Below are 20,609 nucleotides of genomic sequence, written 5' to 3'. Positions count from 1 at the left end.
CGTCTGGTCGGAACAGCTACATTTCTGCATAACTCACAGGCAGCCTAGAGATTGTGGCTGTTGGTGTGACCCTCGGCTCTCAGGGACCTTGAGCTTTATTTGCTCTATCAAGACAGGGCGTTGCATGTCAATTTTTTTTCACGATCCAGGTTACAGCACATAGTATGGTGATTGGCCCTGTGCTCGCTTCTCACCCACAAACACACTTTATGCGGTCAAGTGTCACAACTCGAAAGTAGCTCATGGCTTTCCGCCACACCGAACTATTCAAGCTGCAGTCGCCTGACCTATGTCATGGTGCATCCCTTAGAAGAAAAGTCTCAGTGTCTCCGACTCACCAGCTGGGACCCAGTGTATCCCTTGCTCGCTTATGCTCCCTTTCAAGTGCAACAACGCCTCATATGCCGCACGCCACAACACCACCCAGGGAAAGACCTATTGAAGCCAACCCCACACAAAGATAGAAAGTTTGTTCACTTTTCTCCTGATTTTTCTTTTCTAAATCAATGGGCTCTCAAACTCGACATGTATAGCTGTCCGCCAGATCTATTGTATACTGAGTTTTGCCTAGTTTCGGAGAGATCCGAATTCCACCAGTTCGTCCACACCCGAGCTCAAAGCTTGTGCATGGCGATCCGATCGCCGGGGGATTTAACAAGGGTCCCCTCGCTCTGCAGATCATTTTGATAGGATTTTTACTCTCATTACATTCAACAATTTCTTCTCGTGTCATCTGCGGAATAATATATCCGAGCGATAAGGGTTTCACTCTCGTTTGTAGGACTCTGAAGTACCTTCCCTGTGTCTACAGCAGCCCGATCGACAGATCACCCAGTTGTCGTTTCAGAGTTGAAGCTCGTCGCATGGCCGTTTCTTGAGCTTGAGCATCTGTTTGCATGTCCATCAATCTTTGTGATTACTGTGCCAAGGTGCGGGATATTGCTTTGAACATCACTCAAATAAGAACATGGACGGCATTCCACGACCCGGAGAAGGAGATGTCGACATTGGTACGTTGAGATTTAATCAGCTATACTCTAACAAATGACATGATGGCAACGTAGCTGACCGACAATTTCAGGCACAAATATATTTATAGGATGTTGGGTACGCTTAGAAAGTCACCCCAGTCTATTCACACTTTACTTCGTCCTCTCAATACCAGGAGATTTTGTTCTGACAGTAAATTTTGAACCTAGATTATGACCGGCGTGGTGGGGGCTACCCTACTCTTCCGGTATGCAGTCAAGAGCTGGGTCCGCTTTGCCTTGCCCCAGGTCTCAGCTCCAGGGCGAATCTGGGGCTACGAAGACCTATTCTTTCTTGCTGCATACGTGCTTGACCTTGGGCACATGACTATGATTCAGATGAGGTAAGAGGATCTATTTCTCAGTACTATGTGTCTAGCAGGGCGCAGTTGGCGGTCTCGGATCTTGGACTAAACCACAATATCTTCATTTGCAGCTCCGAGTGGGGGTTGGGGAGACATTTCTACTACCTGACAGGAGAAGAACGATTCATGGCTATGCAATATGACTTTTATTCGCAACCACTGGCTGTTGCTGCAGCCATGGTATCTCGAACGGGAATGATGTGGTTCCTCTTGACGTGCTTTGCGGCAAGCGACAAGAAGATTCGCATCTCGATCATTGTTTGTGCTGTTATACAGATTGTCGTCAACATGGTGACGATCGTGCAAATCATCGTCCAATGCGGACCTAGTTCACATATTGCGGTGAGTTTTTGTTCAGCCCCGGTTCATGCACTGCAACATTGCGAAGTTGATTAGATAGACGAAAGACACACTGACTTGGTAATTCATCATGCAGGCCAACCGTGTACTTTACTTCAAGTATATGTGGACTCCCTTGCCGAGTGACGGATCTGTTGTCTGTCAATCACCAGATGTCCAGACGACTGTGGGCTTTGTTCAAGGAGGTTCGTTGGATCTTGTTTTTTTCCCCCTCAAAGACTGTTTCAAACGAGCCGCATGGCTGATTCAATCACAGGCTTCAATACGGTCATCGATTGGATACTGGCAGTAATCGCTGGTGTTGAACTGTGGCAGTTCTTCCTCAGGACGTTGCACCGAGAGAATCTCTCCGTTTGGTCACAATTCAAAAAAATCAATAGCACTGTCCGATCCCGTCGAATCTGGCAAACTTTGACATTATGTGGGCCACTAATTCTTTCGGGCGCCGCCTCAATTGTCAAGACATATGTGAGCAATTTTCCTCGCTGTGATGGCAATGGAGGAATTTTTCCGGAAGTATTGACGATTTTTGACTGACTTGTCTCCCTACTAGAAACTGAAGTCCTTGGGTGACCGACTGGACTTTACTTACAATATTGTGTCATTTATTCTTTGGGTTAAGTGAGTTGGATTGCAGATTGGAATTTATCACAATACCCTTTCCATTATGACATCGAGTTCTAACAAGCTTGACAGGATCGAAAATTACAGCATTCTCCTCGCTTCTTGCGCTCCAGTTGCCCGACTCTTTCTTCGAACCGTTGTCGATGCCCGACAAGAGGGCCAATTAGGGTACTGGTCAAAATCAAATTCACGAAGCAAGAGCGCCAAGAATGAGGTCGAACTCAAAGACAGACACAGTCCTGACAACATCGGCTGGATGGACTCGTCTACCGCCACAGCAACCGCAACGACACCATGGCATGATGAGGAGCAACCACCTAGTACATGGGTAGTGAATCCAGACAAATCCGGTCATCGCCTCTCAAGGGGACTCCAAGGCTTTGAACATGAAGTTGAAGATGTTGAAAGCGGGGGCGTGACGGTTCACACAGATATTGTGGTGCATGTCGACAAGCGCTGGTCATCTTGCAGTGGGGATGCGAGACTCTTACCAGAGGGAGGAGAAGTTGTTGCAGGGAGGCCACAATCGAGTCTGCGTCATTCGAAAGGATGATCATGGACGCCTTGTCTGGGCGTATGGCCTCGGTCACCTAGCTAAATACTTGTTGCACATAATATATTAATATATAATATTCTCGAGCTTCCACGATCGTCTATAGTGACAGCGTGTTTACCATGGGGCCTTGCCTATTATAGAATTCGGGATTGGCTTTCTCTTCTTGAGTGGTCATTGATCCAATATCAAGGTTGCTTGCGTGCTTCTGGTGGATTTATCACGCCTCAAGGAATTGTGTGCAGGTCGAAGGAGTGGTTCGCTCCGATAACTGATCGTTGCCATTTTACTTTGGCACGCATTGATTAATTCCAAAGCTCGTTTCTCAAGCAAGACTCTCTCATAACAGCCTCGGGTGGTTTCTCACCACGAGAACGCTGCATGATAGTCGAGTTCCAGGCATCCCCTGGAAGATCAAAGACATCGGCCAACGAGAAAGTCAGCGAAGCCTGGTCCTCACAAATCCTTTGCAACAATATCCAGAGATAATGTGACTCTAAATATGCTATGAGACTTGATTAGAGGCTCTCCCAACACGATGCTCCCCCACCAAAGGCGGAGCTTATAACATTCAAAATCAAGCTTGATATCCCATTCCCTTCCTCCACCAATTCCACACCCCTCGTCTCGCCATCCGACTTCCAAATTCCTTCACACTCTCCACTTCCACTAGTCCAATTTCCGCGTCTCTCAATTCTGGTGCTTTATCGTTCTTGTTGTTGTACTCTGCTTCCGCCTCCACGGCACGGGGTCTAGCGACAAGCTGAAAATCCTTATATCGCAGTTTTCGCACAACATTCACCCATTGCTCCACGTCTAACTGGTCCCGCCCCTCGACGTACATGATTCCAGGACAGCCCCCGGATCGTAAGAGCACATGGCACTTGTGCGTATCGGCGGCGCGTTTGAGAGCGGCGACTTTCTTGCGAGAGGTGATGTGATGGGTGCGGATCAGAGCATTGAAGAGCATCATCGGGGTGGGTAGAGGACGTCATCCATCTCTCTCTCTCTCTTGCAATTGTCACCAACAGTGGCTGAATGACATGCGATATCAGAGGTGTTCTTTACAGGATGATATTGCTCGTAGAAGACGGTCAATCCTCTTCCTATCCAGGCGGCGGACAGCTGAATGGACTGGATGGAATGACGGTGAATAATCGGATTGCGGCCTCGGGCATCAATTTCTCGACTTGAGATGTCTGCCTGAGGATTTCATTCAGGTACCAACTTAGTCTAAACGGGTGTCTATGAAACCGATACATTTAAACGTGTAACTTTTTGCAACAAGCAGACGAAACGACAAAAATGGGGAATCACTTAGAGATGATTCTGTGAGTGGCCTACTCTATTGCATTCTCGGCGAGAAATTCATAAGTGTTATATGATGCAGGAAATCGAGAATTTTCGCTGGCATCCACACGTCGTCGTGCCAGAACATATCTGTGCTCTGTCAACCTATCAATATTTTGCAACAAAATTTTCACGTCCATTAGTTCGACTCTTGCAGATATATTCACTTAGCCTAGCGACTATTTCCCAGAGATAGTCTCAATTTACCCCATCGGCCGGGCTCTCAACTGTTATCTACTTTGTGAGTGTTAATTCACCTAAAGCTTGACCTACCGACTCGACTTGAATAGACATTTGTCTCCATAACGGCGTAAAATATCTCATGCTTTATGTACATGAACTATGAGATAGATTTAATTTCAATCAAAAACAAGCCTCCCTTTTGATGATACAACGACAACACATCAGATACTCAAATCACGAGCAAATGCACTCAGTCTTCGCCAAGCACGGCATCGAAAAAAAAGAAAGAAAGAAACGCGCATGAAAATAAATTCCTCCCACCATCAGCCCCCTCCGGCATCTTTCAGTATGCGTATCGGAAGGTAGGATTCTCCCGATCAGTCAGACCGGCCCATTTCGTCTCATCGAGCATAGACTCGTCCACGGGCCCCTTCTTCTGATCACGTCGTTGATTTTCCCACCGATAGTAGACGAAAAGGACGACGGAGAGCACAGCCGCCGCAGCTTGTGTTGCCAGCACGGCAATCTTGGCGGGTTTGTACTCGGGAGCATCGCGCACCTGGAAGGTCTGTGGTCCAATGATGTTTCCCACTGAGAACGAGCCGGCGACGAGTGCGCTAGCAAAGGCACGCTTGGTGTGTCCAGCGCAATTGGCCATTGTCCACTGGTAGAGGATCGGAAGGGTGGCGACGATCGCATTGACCAGGTAAATCCCAATCAAAACGCCCGCCTTGTTGTGCTTCGGGAGGAAGGACATGAGAGCACCGCCGATGATGCCGGGAATCGTGCAAAGAACGTTCCAGGCCCAGCGGTTGGAAGTTTTGCGAATGCCGAACCCGACGAGAAGAGTGAAGAAAATGCTCACCAAGCCACCGGGTGTGTTGAGTAGGGCGGAAATGGGACCAGTGAATCCGAAGCCGGCGACCAGAGTCGCTGAGTATGTCGTGACGACTCCACTGGATACGGAAATCTAAAGAAATGTTAAAAGGGAAACCCTCTATGCATCAAGAACACGCGGTGAAGTGACAACGTACTAGAATGGTGATCAAGGTCAACAGCCACAGCTGGACATCGCAGACGGCATCCTTGATCTGGCTAAAGTTCAACGTCGTGCTCCACACGCCAGTCTGATTCTCCCCAACATGCCGCAGAAGCGCGACTTTTTCCTCTTCGGAAAGCCATTTGGCTTTGATGGGAGTATCCGGAATGAAGAAAAAGGTCAAGGCGCCGACCACAGAGGTGATGAGACCGAGAACGATGAACATGATGCGCCAGCCTTCGAGATCCGCATATTTGACATGCTGGAATGCAAATGAGATGATCCCGCCCAGAATTTGCGCCACTCCCAGACCCATGTACCAAAATGTAAATCGAGGGGCTTGTTCGCTTCGGGTGTAGTACTGACTGCTCAGAAGCATCAATGACGGTCCGACAGTGGCCTCGAAGATCCCGAGAAAGATGCGCGCTGTCAACAAAGTTGCATAGTCTTTCGCACCGGCAGAAGCAGCGGCTGCAACTCCCCAAAAGAAGACATTGCCTCCCAACCACTTCGCCGCGGGAGCTTTTTGCAAGCAATACACTGCAGAGAGACGACCCTGAAATTAGTTTTCCCAGTGCGGAGAAGGAGATCAGATGTCGATCAGGAAGAGACAAGACGAACCATTGGGGACCTCGGCGATCAAGTACGCAATAAAAAACCAAGTTGCGGTATTGGAGAATTCATTTCCCACGAGCTTCAGATCTGTCTTGATTCCCATAACGGCCGCATACTAAATCAACGGATTGAGACAAGATTGTCCCATCCCCCACAAAATGAGTCCATGTTCCAGTGGAGATGAAAGGAGGAGGAGGGCGCCGAAGGATCTGGCAACTCACGTTCAGCATTACTTTGTCGAGAAATTGCAAAATATAGCAACAAAACATATACGGCATCAGACGCCGATCAATTTTACGCCGAAGCGCCCCTAAATCCACATTGGGATTCACGTTTCCATGGCCCTCGAGGTATCGTACAGCCTCATCATCTCGATCAAAACCGTCCGAGTTGGAGGTCACTTTGGGCTCTTTGTCGCTCATTATGATAGATCACAAGGACTTTTGGGGAGGATCGAAGTAAAAAGAAATCTGTATCCCGGAAAAGCCAGACTAAGGCAAGAAGAAGTAAATGCGTTATGCAATGCGCATCGAAACCTGGATTCCCGGGGGGGGAAATTGACAAGTCAATCGAGATATAAAAAGTCAATTGAACCTTCCAACGCTATTCCAAATTCAAGGTTCATGTCCGAGATCAAACAAGAGTACTGCATTGAATTCCTGGATGTGGACAGACTCGGGCCAGACAAACCAGGGCGACACGAGGGGCTAGGTGGCAATAGCGCGGAGAATGCGTGCATGCGGGCGGCCAACGACGGAGTATAGTGTGAAACGTGCCGTTTCCAAGCCTAGCCCGGCCGACAGACCAGTGGTGATTGAAGAAGAGACTCAGGATACATAAGTTCTGACAAATGTTGCATGACTAGTGTCGGTACTTTTGAATCCGAGCAATGGAGTCCGGGTCTGTTCCTAAGAACTACGAGCATCTCGACAGAGAGGAGAGCAGCACGAGGAGGGTGGTCCCCACGTACTGCGCCGTGGACTGGACTGTCCAGAATCGAGCCATAATGGAAAGGGGAAGAAATCCTAACAACAGGCAGCTGCGATTGGGAAATTCTCCACACATCCAGATGAATTGACGGTTAAATTACAATTAAATGGGTAAGAGGCGTTCTGGTCGTGACGAGCCTTCCCTCGGCAGTGGATCGAACTCTATAGATATGCCAAAGAAGCAAGTGGTCGATCCCACGATCCCGAAATGAGTCTCCACGGAGCGCCGCTACCGCGTGGGAATTCAACCGTCAGCCTTTTCTGTTCGTCCGCAGACCCGGTCATGCCATTCCTGACTGAGATTGTGCCGAAAGTCGGGAAGTCTTCACTTACGGCATTGAGAAGTCTTACGTTCCATGAGTGGAGACCTGGAACTAAGACCCTAGTCTCCCTCAAGACAGGAGAGATGATGGAACTTTCTTTCTTGATTCGTTCTGCAAGAAATTTTCACCCGGCACTGTGTGGCAGCAGGCCGACAGCATTAGATTCCGAAAATGCTACGTTGAATACTGCGTAAAGGGATCCTGGCCGGTCATGACAGCCAGCCGTGAGATTGGGCCTGGCTTACAGGGGGAGAGGGGGGGATGCGCTGGATTTCTGTAGCTCCACTTAAGCTATTCAATAGATCCTTGAGTCTCCGATCGATGTCTTGTTCTGATCTGTACATCCGTCTTGACGAGCCCATGTGAGCAGAGATCTGATTATACCTCCGGGGCGTGAGATTCTAGTTCTCATCTCTTGCCCACAAAAGCGCTTTCACACATGCTTTTCATTCTTCTTTCTTTCTTCAAATTCGCATATTGAAGAAAGCGGCTTCTCGAGTATGGGCTGGGTTCATAATGCCCCGCCAGAGGTGGAGGCCGTCTCTCAGTACCGGCAGATTCTGGGCGTCTGCTTGGGCCTGACGATATTGATGGTCATTACGGTCTGCCTTCGGCTATGGCTCAGAGCGCAGACTGGACGCCTGGGAGCGGCAGACTATGTGATGGTCTTTAGCATGGTAAGTTCAAATCTTGAACTCAAATTTCATTTAATATTCGGAAGAATGCTCATCGCATCCACATCCTGCTACAGATATTCAGCGTTATCTACAGCGCATTATGTATCTCTCGTGAGTCTCTCTTCTCGCTCTGATCCGGCTCTATACCTACTGAAGATGCAAAACAGAAAGTCGATACGGACTTGGTCTACCGCTGAAACTACGACCAGCCCTGGATAAAGCAACTTACACCAAGGTAAGCACGTCTCTCTGATGAGGGTTCGAGCTTCATTCCTAGTCCGGGCGGCTGACGAAAAGTAGCTCAATTATGCAGGACGTCCGTTCTATCAACTCGGAATAGCTGGATTCAAAGCCTCGCTCTGCCTCAGCTACCTTCGCCTGATCTCGGGAACGTCGATGAAATTCTATCGGATCCTCATCTGGGTTGTCATTGTGCTCAGTACTGTGGGCCACTTGGCAGGAGCACTGGTCTTGATCCTGAACTGCACACCGGTACGCGAATCCATCTACAGCGAGTTTTTTTTTTTTCGCCTTGATTTGCCCCAATGTATTGTGTTGCACATGCTAAGTGGAGATCTTTGAACCCATTTTGCACAGGTCCGATCCGCGTGGGATATCACTGTGCATGGGCATTGCCTTCCAGTTGGCCCCACGTTCTACGGCCTCGCCATCTACACCATCATTTGCGACGTGGCCATGGTCTTTCTTCCGATCCCCCTCTTGCTCCGACTGAAAATCAAACCGGCGCAAAAGGCTGGCGTGGTATGTCTGTTCCTTCTCGGACTCTTTACGACCATCTGCTCGATCTTGCGACTCAGTCAAATTCACCGCGTGGCATGGGGGGACGGTAACTCCACCATGTTGGTGTTATGGGGAACCATTGAGTTCAATATCGGAGTACGTTTTGCTCCGACCAAACCCCCGACTTCTCTCTTGGCAACTCTTCTCTGTGGAGTCCAGACTTACCAGAGTGGACGAACAAACTTAAATCAAGTTGGCACAAATCAGCAAGAAGCTAACGCGGGCCCCCTCCCCCCTTCGTGCGAGGTAGAATATCGTCACCTGTATCCCATACCTCGCCCCTCTCCTTCGGGGGGTTGTTCGAGACTTCCGATCCACCAGCAACAAAAAGTACTACGATAGCCACGGACGCACTTACGCGATGGAGACGTGGTCCAGGGACCAACGGTCGCATTTGCAATCCTGCGCGTCAGGCCCACCCGCCCCACGACGATCACCGAGTGAGGAATTGATCTTGGCAGCCAAAGAGCCATCGCACGGTGGCATCGAAATGACGGTCGAATATTCCGTCTCGCTGGAAAAGAACAATCCTATGGTCCACGCCCGGTGATTGGTGAGAAATGTGCTGAACAGGAACGTGATCGGAAAGGAGGGTTTTTTTTATTTTTTTTTGTCTTTTGATCTGACTATACCACGACCACCACCTGGGACGTCGGTGCGATAAACGCATCTTGTACACTAATTCTACTCTTTCCCGACCCTTTTCTTGAGCCACTCCCACCAAAATGATTTCTTTTGTTTCCTCTTTGTGACCCAGGACGCAGGAGATGACGGTGTGTGCTGCAACCCACTGGCCTGTCCCCTTTGCCGCAGTAGCACTGCAACAGACCACTTTGTTGTATACATGTCCGATGGGGGTCTTTTCCACTCGTGAGTGGTGCGATGATGCGTGGCAATTGGCGAGAAGGCCTAGCCCCAAACAGGAAAAACAAGGGCAAAAGGAGTGACATTGTACGACTTGTTCTCGCAAGCTGACCAGCACAGCCTGGTTATGACTGTCCGGATGGACAAACTCTCGAGTCAGACATGGAACCGTCTGAGGTAACACCCGCGTCGAATGCCCCCGTCAAGCCGTCCGACGATCAAGATGAGGGAAAAATGTCACCGAGAGAGAACCTTCTTCTCAAACAGGCGAATTGTCGACCAAGACTGGCCCAACAATATGCTCATCTGATTTTCTTTTCTTTTTTTTTTCTCCAATTCTCCGTAGTGGAAATAATTCCAAAAGTCTGCAACGAGTATCCATGGGTCTGAGATTTACTCTAAAAGCGCGTCTAGAAGCTGGCAGCCTAGCGGTACGAGGACAAGAGTTATTCTCGCACTAGACAGGGGTCATGCAGGAGATAAGCTGTAAAGGATTCTCATTTAGGTTGTCAGGCCCGTGGGTGGTTACAACGCTCCCGAGCGGAACGGCAGCCCGGAGATCCTTCTCAAACACGATGAAGAACGGACATTGTCTAATTAATTTCTTCTTATCATCTATCACCAAGGATATCCACGGACCACTTTTTGGTGGCGGATGTGGCCAAAAAATATTCCGCGATTGGACGTGAGAGACCCCAGGGGGGGGCGCGAGGATAATCGTTGCGGGTTCGGGCCTCCGGACCGATTTTGCTCATGCCAATCAACAAAGTTACAAAAGGTCAAGAACTGGGTCTTGGATGGACCGTGCTAGTCTACAGAATCGTACGTGCATCGTGTCATCGGGAGGCGCATGGCTCGACAGGACTGCATCGCTCCGTTCCTGACTCTGCTGGACTCGGAGGGTTAGTGGGTCCGCGTGTTTGGAAAAGATGACTCTACATTTGATAGCAGCCCTTAACCCATTGGAGTAAGACTCCTGGATTCATAAGCCCCCCCCTGCTCCTCTGCCACGTTCCAAGCTGGGAAATCGAGAGCTCATCGTCGGCGCCAGCCGTTAGAACAATCGTACAGGACCCCGTGGGTCCAATCAGCAGCATTATCAAATAAGACACTACTGAGATGATTTGGCCACGGCTTTACATAGTAGCGGGCCCTAGCAGAACTTTTCGCATGCGGCCAAAGTATGCGATGATGATATTGTGCTGTAGCGACCAAGTTGGTGCAACAAGTGAATCGTACTCATTATGATGGACTTAACAGAGTACCTATGGAGTATGTACTAATGTAGAAATGGACTATTCCAGTCAAGCTGGAATCCTTGTCTTTCGTGCAGCACAATGCCCGTTTCGGAAATGGCTAAAATTGATCCGGTACCAGCGACCAAAAGTACCAGCAACACTATCGATCGCTCCGATCCGGTGTATTTGCCCCTTGAAGTCATGACGGTCGCACAGTGGACGGGCTAATCCCTGGTTGAAGAGTATGTGGGTGTGTACGACGTGCCTGCTCCCGTTATGCGATTGGTGTCGAGAGGAAGCGGAAAAAGGAGAGAAGGAAAATTAGACGTGGCACGATCATTTTCCTGTGTTGGACTAAACGTCAGGACCCGGTGGATGTGGTGAGTGGCGTGTCACGTTGAACAGGCACCACGATAGGTAGGAGTGCCTTCCAATCTGGTCGCGATTTCCGTTGTTGGCCGTCAACCACGACCGGGCTTTGCCTCAGGAGTGCCGAGGGACAGTTCGATATGACGATATGAGACAAGACTTGTCAGAAGGGGGGTTCCCCCACCAGTCTCAAATTCCGCGCGGTCAAGTTCAACTTCCGCGGATGATTCGAGGAGAGCCCTTGAAACCCAAGACCGCGTTACAGGATTGCACAACAGCTTTGACAGATCATATTGGGACTTGATAACCCTGCATCCAGTCACCTCAACGTGTCTCCCCCCCGCGCCACGCCGCCGTCACCCATGTCGGAAACCCCAGCCCCAGTCCTGATCGTCGGTGCTGGGATCAGTGGCTTGGTGTTGGCCCAGTACCTTCACAGTCAAGGCATCCGGTTCGAGATCTTCGAGCGTGATGCCGCGGTCGATGCTCGCACAGGCGGATGGGGACTCACGCTGCACTGGTCGCTGCCTGCCCTGCGCGCTCTCCTTCCGCCGCAGTTGGTGAAACGCTTCCCAGAGACATTTGTGAACAAGGACGCATCTCTGCGGGGCGATACGGGGAGCTTCCAGTTCTTCAATCTCAAGTCTGGAGAAGCGCTCTTCAGCATTCCTGCAGAAGAGCGGATTCGGGTCAATCGAGGACGACTGCGCGAGCTCCTGACTTCGGGTGTGAATGTCCAGGTAAAGTGGGCCGAAGATAGAAACCGTTTTGAAAGAAGGGAGCAGTGCGCTAAAGAAGGAGTTCGTAGTGGAGCAAATCATTGACGTCGATTGATTCATCTGCGGATTCCATCACTGCCCATTTCGAGGATGGCTCGAGCTGTACGGGATCGCTCCTGATCGCCGCGGATGGAGCGCGATCGCGTGTTCGCCAGATCCTGTATCCGGAGAGCTGTCAGATGAATCCACTGCCAGTGCAGCTGCTTGGGGCCTCGGCGCTTTATAGCGCCGAGGAGCTGGGTGGCGTCCAATCGATTGACCCATACATTTTCCAGGGATCTCATCCGGACACCAACATCTTTTTCTTTTTCAGCTGTAGGTCATGCCTCCATTGTCGGGAGGAACGCACCCCATCAACTGACCTAGACCATAGTTCTTGACACCCCCAGTAACTTCAACGAGAGCAGCAAAGACCGCTACCACGTGCAGCTCATTATCTCCTGGGCCGACGACAAGGCGATCGTGCTGCCCGAGCAAAATGTCGACCGAATTGCGTTGATGAAGACCCTGTCCGACAACTGGGCAGAGCCGTTCCGCTCATTGATTCAACAGCTTCCAAGTGATGCGGAGGCTCGATCAATTCGCATTGATGACTGGCTCTTCAATCCTCAAAGATCTCCGGCTCACCCTCGTGCAGTACTGATGGGGGACTCGGCGCACACCATGACAATGTGTAAGACATCAATTGACTGGTGTATGGGAATTCAAGGTCACACTGACATTTCATTTAGTCCGTGGCGAGGGCGCAAATAACGCTATCGTCGACGTGGAAGACTTGATCAAGAGCGTGGATCTGAGACCAAGCGGGTAAGAATACTCCTGTGTCAACGAGTTACCGATGTTGGGTCTCTGATCACATCACAGCATTTCCGACTTGGAGACCCTGTCAAAAGCGCTTGATGCGTATAGGCATCGCATGTTTGCTCGAGTGGAATCAAGCGTTCTCAACTCACGCCGCGCTTGTTTGGACGCTCACGATTTTGAAAAAATTCTCGCCGGGAGTCCCCTAGTCGCCGCTCGAGAGCTCCGTGCATCAGCAGCGGAATCAAACACACAAGACTGAAGGACGGGCCTCCACTTTGAATACTTTTCCAAGAACGGTGACGCACCCGCAGAAAAGCAGAGTGTAGGCTAGCTGCTGTCCGCGTATCGCATTGAAATCTCGTTGACGTCAACATAGGTATCTTTACGAGGTGATTCTAGTCAGCTCATATGGACTGTTCCTCGAATGAACTTCAGAATTGTTCCTGCAGTGGATCAAGGCGATAGCTATGTTGATGATAGATGAGATGGGATTAGAGAAGCTATCCTATTACGGTCAAAGATATTCAAAAGACGGGTCGGTAGGTGCAGGTGGTAGTTGACCCTCCTATCAAGATGAAACCCTCTTCCATAGACCTTCGAGTACACATACTTGATGTAACCAAATTCTCAACCTAAAAAAGCAAACCTATGCACGGGCCACAAATCAGGATCGGAAAGATCGGATCCCATGCAAGGAGGAGTTGTTTCAGCTGAGCGAATAGTAAACAGCAATGCGATCTGATAAAAAAACAGGGTGTCGTCCACATGAACCAGAGGTCAAAGTGAGAAGCTTTTCAAGGTGACTCAATCGCAGCCACGGCCATGCCTAATTCGGCTTATCAATCTAACTTCAGGCGTCCCAGTTGAGCCCGGAGCTTGGCGAATATTCCTAAAGAAGTAAGTCCGAGATCGGGTAATTTGCCGAATTCTGTCTGTCTCCGGTCATCATATACAACCGCAACGCGTTGTCTGCTTATTCGAAAGCGTTTTCTTTCAAGAAGAAAAAGGGTTGCCTGCGTAAAATCTTCTACTGTATTGCACAGAAAATTGCTTCTCTTGACGCTGATGTCTTGAAACCCCGTGGTCCGACTGTAAATTTGCCTTGGGATTGCTTGCGCAACACCGGACGAGGTTGCGAAAAAGAACCCCCTATCGAAAATACTTGATGAGGGTGTCGGCCACATGCCTCGAACGGCACACTCGAATCAATCTGAATGACTGAAGATCTATCAACATGGACGATCATCGAGACTACGATGCGACATCACATGATGAAGCTCCCGTTAGAGAAAAAGTCGTCCAGAGGCGGCGTCGACCTCCCTTGTCATGCAGCGAATGCCGTCGGCGCAAGCTAAAGTGTGATCGCTCACTTCCTTGCGGTCAATGCATTCGATCCAAGACCGCAGAGAGTTGTACATTTGTCGGATCGCAGCCTGGAGACCTTCTCAAGACTTCCCGCCGGATCTCGCCCTCCAACGCCCGTCATCAGCGGCCACATGGCCAGGTCGATCAACAAACAGGCGCTGGCAGTATGTTTGTCTTTGACTCACGGTTGAATGCAAAGTCTACTCCAGACCGGGTATCTAAGAATAGTCAGAAGGAGGATCTTCATGAGCTTCGTCAGCGATTACGGTCTCTTGAACGTGCCATGGCCAAGTCGGTCCCTGCTATTCAAACGCCAGAGACCACGGCTCACGACACGCTCTCCGAAACGACAACCTCTCAGACTGGCCCCGGGGCCATGTATCTTGAAGATCGTATACGGTTTCTACCCGACTCTAATTTCCGAGGCAAGAAAGGGAAAACGAGATACTTTGGTCGCAGTAATTGGTGTACAACCGCGTCTTTTGTAAGTGAATTCACCACACTCGTCCTACCGCTTGCTTGCGGGGAAGAAAGAAATTCCTCTCCTCCTTAGGGCATACTAACGAGATTTCCAGTTTCAAGATATTGGCACCTTCATGCGGCAGAAACACAATAACGAGTCCTATCGAGATTATCATTCTATGAAAAAGTACAAGCACGAAATATGGACCCGGGAGAGCCAAGAGCATCAGAGAGCTTTCCGAGAACAAGCCTTCGAAATCGAGGAGATGGTACCCTCGCGAGCCATCGCAGATCAGCTGGTTCAGCTGTATCTAGACTCGTTCGAGACCACTTATCGTGTTCTGCACGTACCCAGCTTCTTGAAGCAGTATGCAGATTATTGGGCCAATCCTCAAAAGCCAGATATTGCGTTTGTGGCTCAACTGCTTGCAATTATGGCGGCAGGGACTCGCTTCTTGCCGACTTCTTCGTCAAGTGGCCAACCTAACGCATATCAACATTCTGCATCGAAATGGATCATGGCTATCCAGTCGTACATATCCTGCACATCCATCAGTCCACACATCAACTTCAAAATGGTTCAAACACAGACTCTCCTTCTTTTGGCCCAACTGGCGAACGCGACGGACTCCGAGCTTGCCTGGATATCATCTGGCGCACTCGTTCGCTCTGCAATGACGCTGGGGTTGCATCGGGATCCAGGTCGATTTCGTAAGGCCACTGCGCCGTTTTGGTCAGAGCTTCGACGTCGATTATGGACTACCATTGTGGAACTTGATTTGAAGATCGCTCTGGATCGCGGAATGACCCCATCGATAGACCTGGACGAGTGTGACTGCAACTTACCGTCTGATATTGACGATGCGGATATCGTAGAGGACATGAAGCATGAACCATCGCCGACCAACTCAACGAGACGAACCCAAAATATTTACCAATGCTTGCTGTCGAAATCATTGGATCTCCGATGGCGTGTCGTCAAAAAAGTGAACGCTTTGCGTTTCAGCCTATCATATGACGAGGCTCTGCAGATCAATGAAGAACTCTCTCGTTTTTTGAAGACTGGCTCCGATTGTCTCAACGATCATGTCCTTTCCAGCGACGCGTCCAGCTCGGTCCGGCATCAATTCGCTCAATCCTTGCACCAATTCACAATACAAAAGTTTGTTCTTGCCCTCCATCGTCCCTTCTCGTTGAGTGTGGCCCGTCTACCCAAATGCTCCTACTCGCGGAAGATCTGTCTGGAAACCTCCTTGGAAATTCTTTCCCAAATGCAGCTCCCCGCACCTGGCGAGATCATTGTGCATCCTCATATCAAGCAGCTGGCAAGTGGAATGTTCTGCGACGATGTCTTTCATGCCGCCATCACAGTCTGTGTTGAGCTTTCTCTACAAGCCCAGGAGATGGGTCAATCTTCTGGCTCCAGGATTGACAATATCAATCCTAGCGTACTACTCAGCATGGTCCAATCTCAACAGAGTGTCATGTTGCAGGCGATCGAGCGGACTTTGGACGATTTCGGCCGCACAATACTCTGCGGATCGGGGAGAGGTAGTAAACCATTCTTCTTTTTCAGCATGATTTTGGCGTCGGCGAAGTCTCGAATCAAAGGAGAGGACCCGATGACGGAGCTAGATGCTGTATCCAAGCGAGCGGTGCAAATTGGGCGCGGAATCATCAGCGGCCTCTCCTATGAGGAGGCTCTTGCATGTGCTATGAGACCGCCCACGCAGGTGAGATTATTGATTCTACATCTTCCTTGTGGATCTGAGTTGCTAAGTCAGGATGGATTCCCACAGTCTCCCGATCCCCCGATAGCCCCGTTCGGAACTACACCTATTTCTGCCTCGCTGTTGGATTTTGATTTCCCTTCACTGTTGTCGACAGACTTTGGCGGCGATTTAGCGGTGAGTAACGTACCTTGGGCAGAGGCTATTGAATTTTTCTTTTTCTAACTGACTCGAGTAGACGCTTGATTTGAACGGATGGTTTGACGGAGTCGAATCGGGAGGATCGGATGCATGGAATGGCGCCATGTTTGCCGACTTGCCTCAGCTTTAAGAGGGGGGGGGGGGGGGGGGGGGGGCTGAATTGGCTCTGAATGAGTGCCATTACCTTCAAGACTTGAGCAACATCTCTACTATTATGATACCCAAAATACCCAAATACATTTCTTATGCACATTGAATGAACAGCGCCTTGATAGACATCCACGCTCTCTAATAAACATCAAATATCTAGATAGATGAGTAGAACACTGCCACAACACGTGAAAAAACGCGATAAACAGCTGACGCAACGCGTTGACCTCCCATTTGTCGTGCTACAATGAAGCGACCGCGACATGATCGGATGACGAAACATGCTGACTGTGGACAGCCAACTTCGCTACTTATTCATCCCTTGCGTACCTACGACGGAAGTCTCTGGGTCTGCAGTACAAAATGGCGCGATTGACTCGGAAGTCCGCCCCCCCTTGTACATTTATGTTCATTTTGGATCCTTCACGAGTACCCATGCTTAGCACAACAGTTAGCCTTTTCTTATGATTTGCTACGAGAGCAGAATAAGTTGGCTCCGCCGTACCAAGCTTCTTTGGCGCCGACGATCCTGCGGGCCCTTGCTTCATTCCACCTGATTCGAGTGATGAGTACACACATTGCCGTGTCGATACGAGTTTGGACTGGCGCAAGGGCGAAGGTACCTAGGTCTTACACAAAGTTCGTGGTTCCACATCGTGTTTCTCTGTGTAGGCCAGTCTCTTCGACCAAAGGAGGGGGGGGGGGGGGGCCCTCTTTCAGCTTATCTGAGGAGTCTTCCTGACGGGCCACATGAGTAAAGAAAGACCAAGGGCCAGAACAGATCGCAGTTATCAGTCGACTCAAATGGAGATTGATTAAGAACCTGCATCGCGTCCTGCACGGCACAGCGATGTGACCAATGTAAGACTCAAGCGCATCAACAAATCAATCTTCGACCTGTCCAAAATTTTTAGATGTATACACGAATCCAGGCGCCCGCTCGTACAAAGATGATTGTACTCTGCTTTTTGTTTTATCATGGGTGGTACTTAGCTATCTACCAGGGGTACATTCCCGGGAGAACGAAAACCGCCTTGAATGGTATGTGGCGGGCGTGGAAGGCTCCTCGCATGACGCAGCAATACTCCTGTCTTGCATCAGCTACCCATTTGTCGGTGGTTTTCTAGAAATGCAACGAGTTTTTCTTTCGAGACTACCGGGCTGTTTGAGAAGAGAATGAAACGAGAATTAGTTCTTCGAGCTTGATGAGATCTCGTCTACTACCGGCAAAGACAGGATGCTGCATCCAATTCTTGATATTAACGATTTCAACGTCGGCGCAACCTTTGCCGGTAGGATGCTGATAGATTATACCCAATTGAAGCACGAGCGCGATGCTGAATCGTTGACTAGGTCTCTTTCTGCTCGGGTTCGGCCTGCTCTCCTTGAAAATAAAGCAAAGATGGTACCTGGGGGAAGCCTGTGCGTGATTCACACCTGTGGCCCTGGAGTCTATATCAACCTGAGTGACGGTCGCTCACCAAATCGCAGTGCCTGCTTTCGCGATTGGGGTTCTTCTAGGTCCTGCTACAACCAACTTGGTCAACGTGAGTCGATGGACAGATGGTGCCGATGGTGAGGATGTTGGAAGTATCACATATGTAAGTACATGGCCTGCAGACCTTTGATGGGGATACCCTCAGTTAAAGAACAACCTTACCAGGCATTGGCACGACTTGTGCTTGGTATCCAAATGATCAAAGTCGGCTATGAACTGCCCAAGCGATATCTTCGCCTTCGCCTTGTCGAACTCACAATTTGCTTGTTACCCTTGATGGCCCTTCAGTGGGTGGCTACATCCACTTGTATCAAGTTGATGATACCCCATTTGTCTTTTGTAAGGCTGCCTCGTGGAAAATAACAGCTGCCGAATCCTCCGTGTGCAAATGAATGTTTCGCTGACTTAGGGGAAAAAATCCCCCCTCTCCCCCTTCCAGTTGACAGCAAGCATCATCGGATCATGCGTCATCTGTATAGATCCCGTGCTGTCGCAGGCGATCGCAAAGGGACCATTTGCCGACAAGTACGTCCGACGCCATCTTCGCGAGTTTATTTCGGCCGAAGCGGGCGGGAATGATGGGTTTGGATTTCCATTTCTCATGCTTGCGATTGCACTGCTACGCTACGACGATGCCCCGATTGACAGCAAGACATATACCGATCGTGATTGGATCGGTGAGACCGACACTGGTCGGGTAGGGGGCGATGTCAGCCGAGCACTTGCACACTGGGCCGTGGAAGGGGTTCTATACATGATCATGATGGCATCTGGATATGGTCTATTCGTGGGATTTGTCGGTCGGAAAGGCTTGAATCTGGCTTCGAGCAGGTGAGATTCATGTTGAGACTCCGTGTGAGCCGGTCCGGGACGTCTCATGCTTATTCCAAATACTCTGTGTGTGTCAGGAAATGGGTCGACAAGGAGAGCTTTACCTTGTTTCCGCTGGCGATCGGGGTGAGTGTCTCTTGTGGGTTGGCAGAACCCTGCCCTCATGCGGCATTGCTGATGAACGAGGTTCAATCTAGTTGTTCGTGGTGGGCACCTGTGGCTGTTTTGGCACCGACGAAACGCTTGCCTGCTTCATCGCCGGTTGTGCCTTTAACTGGGATGGGTGGTATCATGCCGAAATCGAGGCACGTCATGATACGTTCAACTGTACACTGGAGACGGCCTTGAATTTTGGCACCTTTATCTACCTGGGAGTCGTGATGCCCTGGGATCAACTGCACCTGCCCAACACGACTGGCATCACGGTCGCAAGATTATTGGGTCTCGGTGTCGTTATTCTCATTTTTCGCCGGATTCCGGCCATCTTATTCTGCTATCGGTTCATGCCGCGTGTTTGCCACGATTGGAAGGAAGCTATTTTTATGGGCTATTTTGCGCCGATTGGTGAGCTTGCGCTTTTTCTCGCTTTTTTTTTTTTGCCTTTCCCCTCCATTTTTGAACGAGCCAATGAAGCTGATGCCAAGTCACTTGGAAGGCATCGGGGCTATTGCCTATGTCGAATACGCTCGGGAACTGCTGCCAGACGCGGGAGCCAGCGATGCGGAAATCAATTCCTTGACCGCGGCCATGATTCCAGGTCGGTTTTTTTTAAAAAATCATTCACAGAAATTGGACTCGACAAGTCTGGGTTTCCCAAACTCAATTTTCTGTTTCAACTAACGATCAACAGTGGTATACTGGCTGGTGTTCTTCTCGATCGTGACACACGGACTGTCCGTCCCCATTCTGTACGCGGTCTATCGATGGCGACAGGTTCCCATGGTCCACGATCATCCGGTCGAGATTCTTTTGCTGACGAATAATGAGCCTGCACCCAACAATAGTGTGGTGGACCGACAGGCCCACCACATCACGGTCAACAATCGCTTTTCTTGTCTTTCGGACCCGGTCGAGGGTATGGATGTTGGCGTTCATCGCCGACGAGAGTCAGATTCCACCACCATGATCTTGGAACCCTGCAGCTGTGATCCAGATGGCGACGAATCACTCTCAACAAAGAAATCGGCTAGCGCCGCGCAAGCCGCAGCGAGGGAGAGGGCCATGGTTTGAGTTTGCTGCACGATGTCATTCCGCCCTTGTATCCACCGGTCCAGGCTCAGACTCTCTCTCTCTCTCGTCTGATGAAGCACCTTCCAACAACCCTTTTTCCCTTCCATACCAATGCTCCACCGTACCGAGAAGTCACCGTACTAGGATGGCCGTCCCAAACTTGCAAAAAGAGAGATCAAAT

General features: G+C 49.9%; 7 protein-coding genes across 7 annotated transcripts; 5 read left to right on the top strand and 2 right to left on the bottom strand.

Annotated features, from left to right (window-relative positions):
• Window positions 1–896: 896 nt before the first annotated feature.
• On the top strand, window positions 897–2,930 carry POX_d05894 (uncharacterized protein; the record flags this gene model as incomplete). Its single annotated transcript, XM_050114729.1, has 7 exons — window positions 897–1,010; window positions 1,200–1,372; window positions 1,465–1,735; window positions 1,830–1,938; window positions 2,010–2,221; window positions 2,307–2,374; window positions 2,450–2,930. 7 exons carry the CDS (start codon window positions 897–899, stop codon window positions 2,928–2,930), a joined length of 1,428 nt encoding a protein of 475 aa, XP_049969680.1.
• Window positions 2,931–3,507: 577 nt separating this feature from the next.
• POX_d05893 (uncharacterized protein) lies at window positions 3,508–3,900 on the bottom strand (the record flags this gene model as incomplete). The annotated part of the gene is made up of 1 exon (XM_050114728.1): window positions 3,508–3,900. The coding sequence occupies one exon, from the start codon at window positions 3,898–3,900 to the stop codon at window positions 3,508–3,510; it is 393 nt and encodes a 130-aa protein (XP_049969679.1).
• A 906-nt stretch (window positions 3,901–4,806) lies between these two features.
• POX_d05892 (uncharacterized protein) lies at window positions 4,807–6,539 on the bottom strand (the record flags this gene model as incomplete). Its single annotated transcript, XM_050114727.1, has 4 exons — window positions 4,807–5,433; window positions 5,498–6,042; window positions 6,124–6,232; window positions 6,339–6,539. 4 exons carry the CDS (start codon window positions 6,537–6,539, stop codon window positions 4,807–4,809), a joined length of 1,482 nt encoding a protein of 493 aa, XP_049969678.1.
• A 1,390-nt stretch (window positions 6,540–7,929) lies between these two features.
• On the top strand, window positions 7,930–9,457 carry POX_d05891 (uncharacterized protein; the record flags this gene model as incomplete). Its single annotated transcript, XM_050114726.1, has 6 exons — window positions 7,930–8,106; window positions 8,181–8,217; window positions 8,274–8,341; window positions 8,407–8,598; window positions 8,704–9,003; window positions 9,158–9,457. 6 exons carry the CDS (start codon window positions 7,930–7,932, stop codon window positions 9,455–9,457), a joined length of 1,074 nt encoding a protein of 357 aa, XP_049969677.1.
• Window positions 9,458–11,740: 2,283 nt separating this feature from the next.
• Window positions 11,741–13,220, top strand: POX_d05890 (putative FAD-dependent monooxygenase; the record flags this gene model as incomplete). The annotated part of the gene is made up of 5 exons (XM_050114725.1): window positions 11,741–12,118; window positions 12,187–12,472; window positions 12,531–12,830; window positions 12,889–12,964; window positions 13,022–13,220. The coding sequence occupies 5 exons, from the start codon at window positions 11,741–11,743 to the stop codon at window positions 13,218–13,220; spliced, it is 1,239 nt and encodes a 412-aa protein (XP_049969676.1).
• Window positions 13,221–14,195: 975 nt separating this feature from the next.
• On the top strand, window positions 14,196–16,849 carry POX_d05889 (uncharacterized protein; the record flags this gene model as incomplete). Its single annotated transcript, XM_050114724.1, has 4 exons — window positions 14,196–14,810; window positions 14,902–16,521; window positions 16,588–16,695; window positions 16,757–16,849. The coding sequence occupies 4 exons, from the start codon at window positions 14,196–14,198 to the stop codon at window positions 16,847–16,849; spliced, it is 2,436 nt and encodes an 811-aa protein (XP_049969675.1).
• A 1,257-nt stretch (window positions 16,850–18,106) lies between these two features.
• POX_d05888 (uncharacterized protein) lies at window positions 18,107–20,428 on the top strand (the record flags this gene model as incomplete). The annotated part of the gene is made up of 9 exons (XM_050114723.1): window positions 18,107–18,161; window positions 18,223–18,291; window positions 18,361–18,470; window positions 18,533–18,706; window positions 18,777–19,198; window positions 19,276–19,324; window positions 19,396–19,762; window positions 19,854–19,955; window positions 20,049–20,428. The coding sequence occupies 9 exons, from the start codon at window positions 18,107–18,109 to the stop codon at window positions 20,426–20,428; spliced, it is 1,728 nt and encodes a 575-aa protein (XP_049969674.1).
• Window positions 20,429–20,609: the final 181 nt, after the last annotated feature.

This window comes from Penicillium oxalicum, chromosome IV (assembly GCF_001723175.1).
Source record: "Penicillium oxalicum strain HP7-1 chromosome IV, whole genome shotgun sequence".
NCBI lineage: Eukaryota > Fungi > Ascomycota > Eurotiomycetes > Eurotiales > Aspergillaceae > Penicillium > Penicillium oxalicum.
This window is presented reverse-complemented; position numbering and strand designations above follow the sequence as displayed.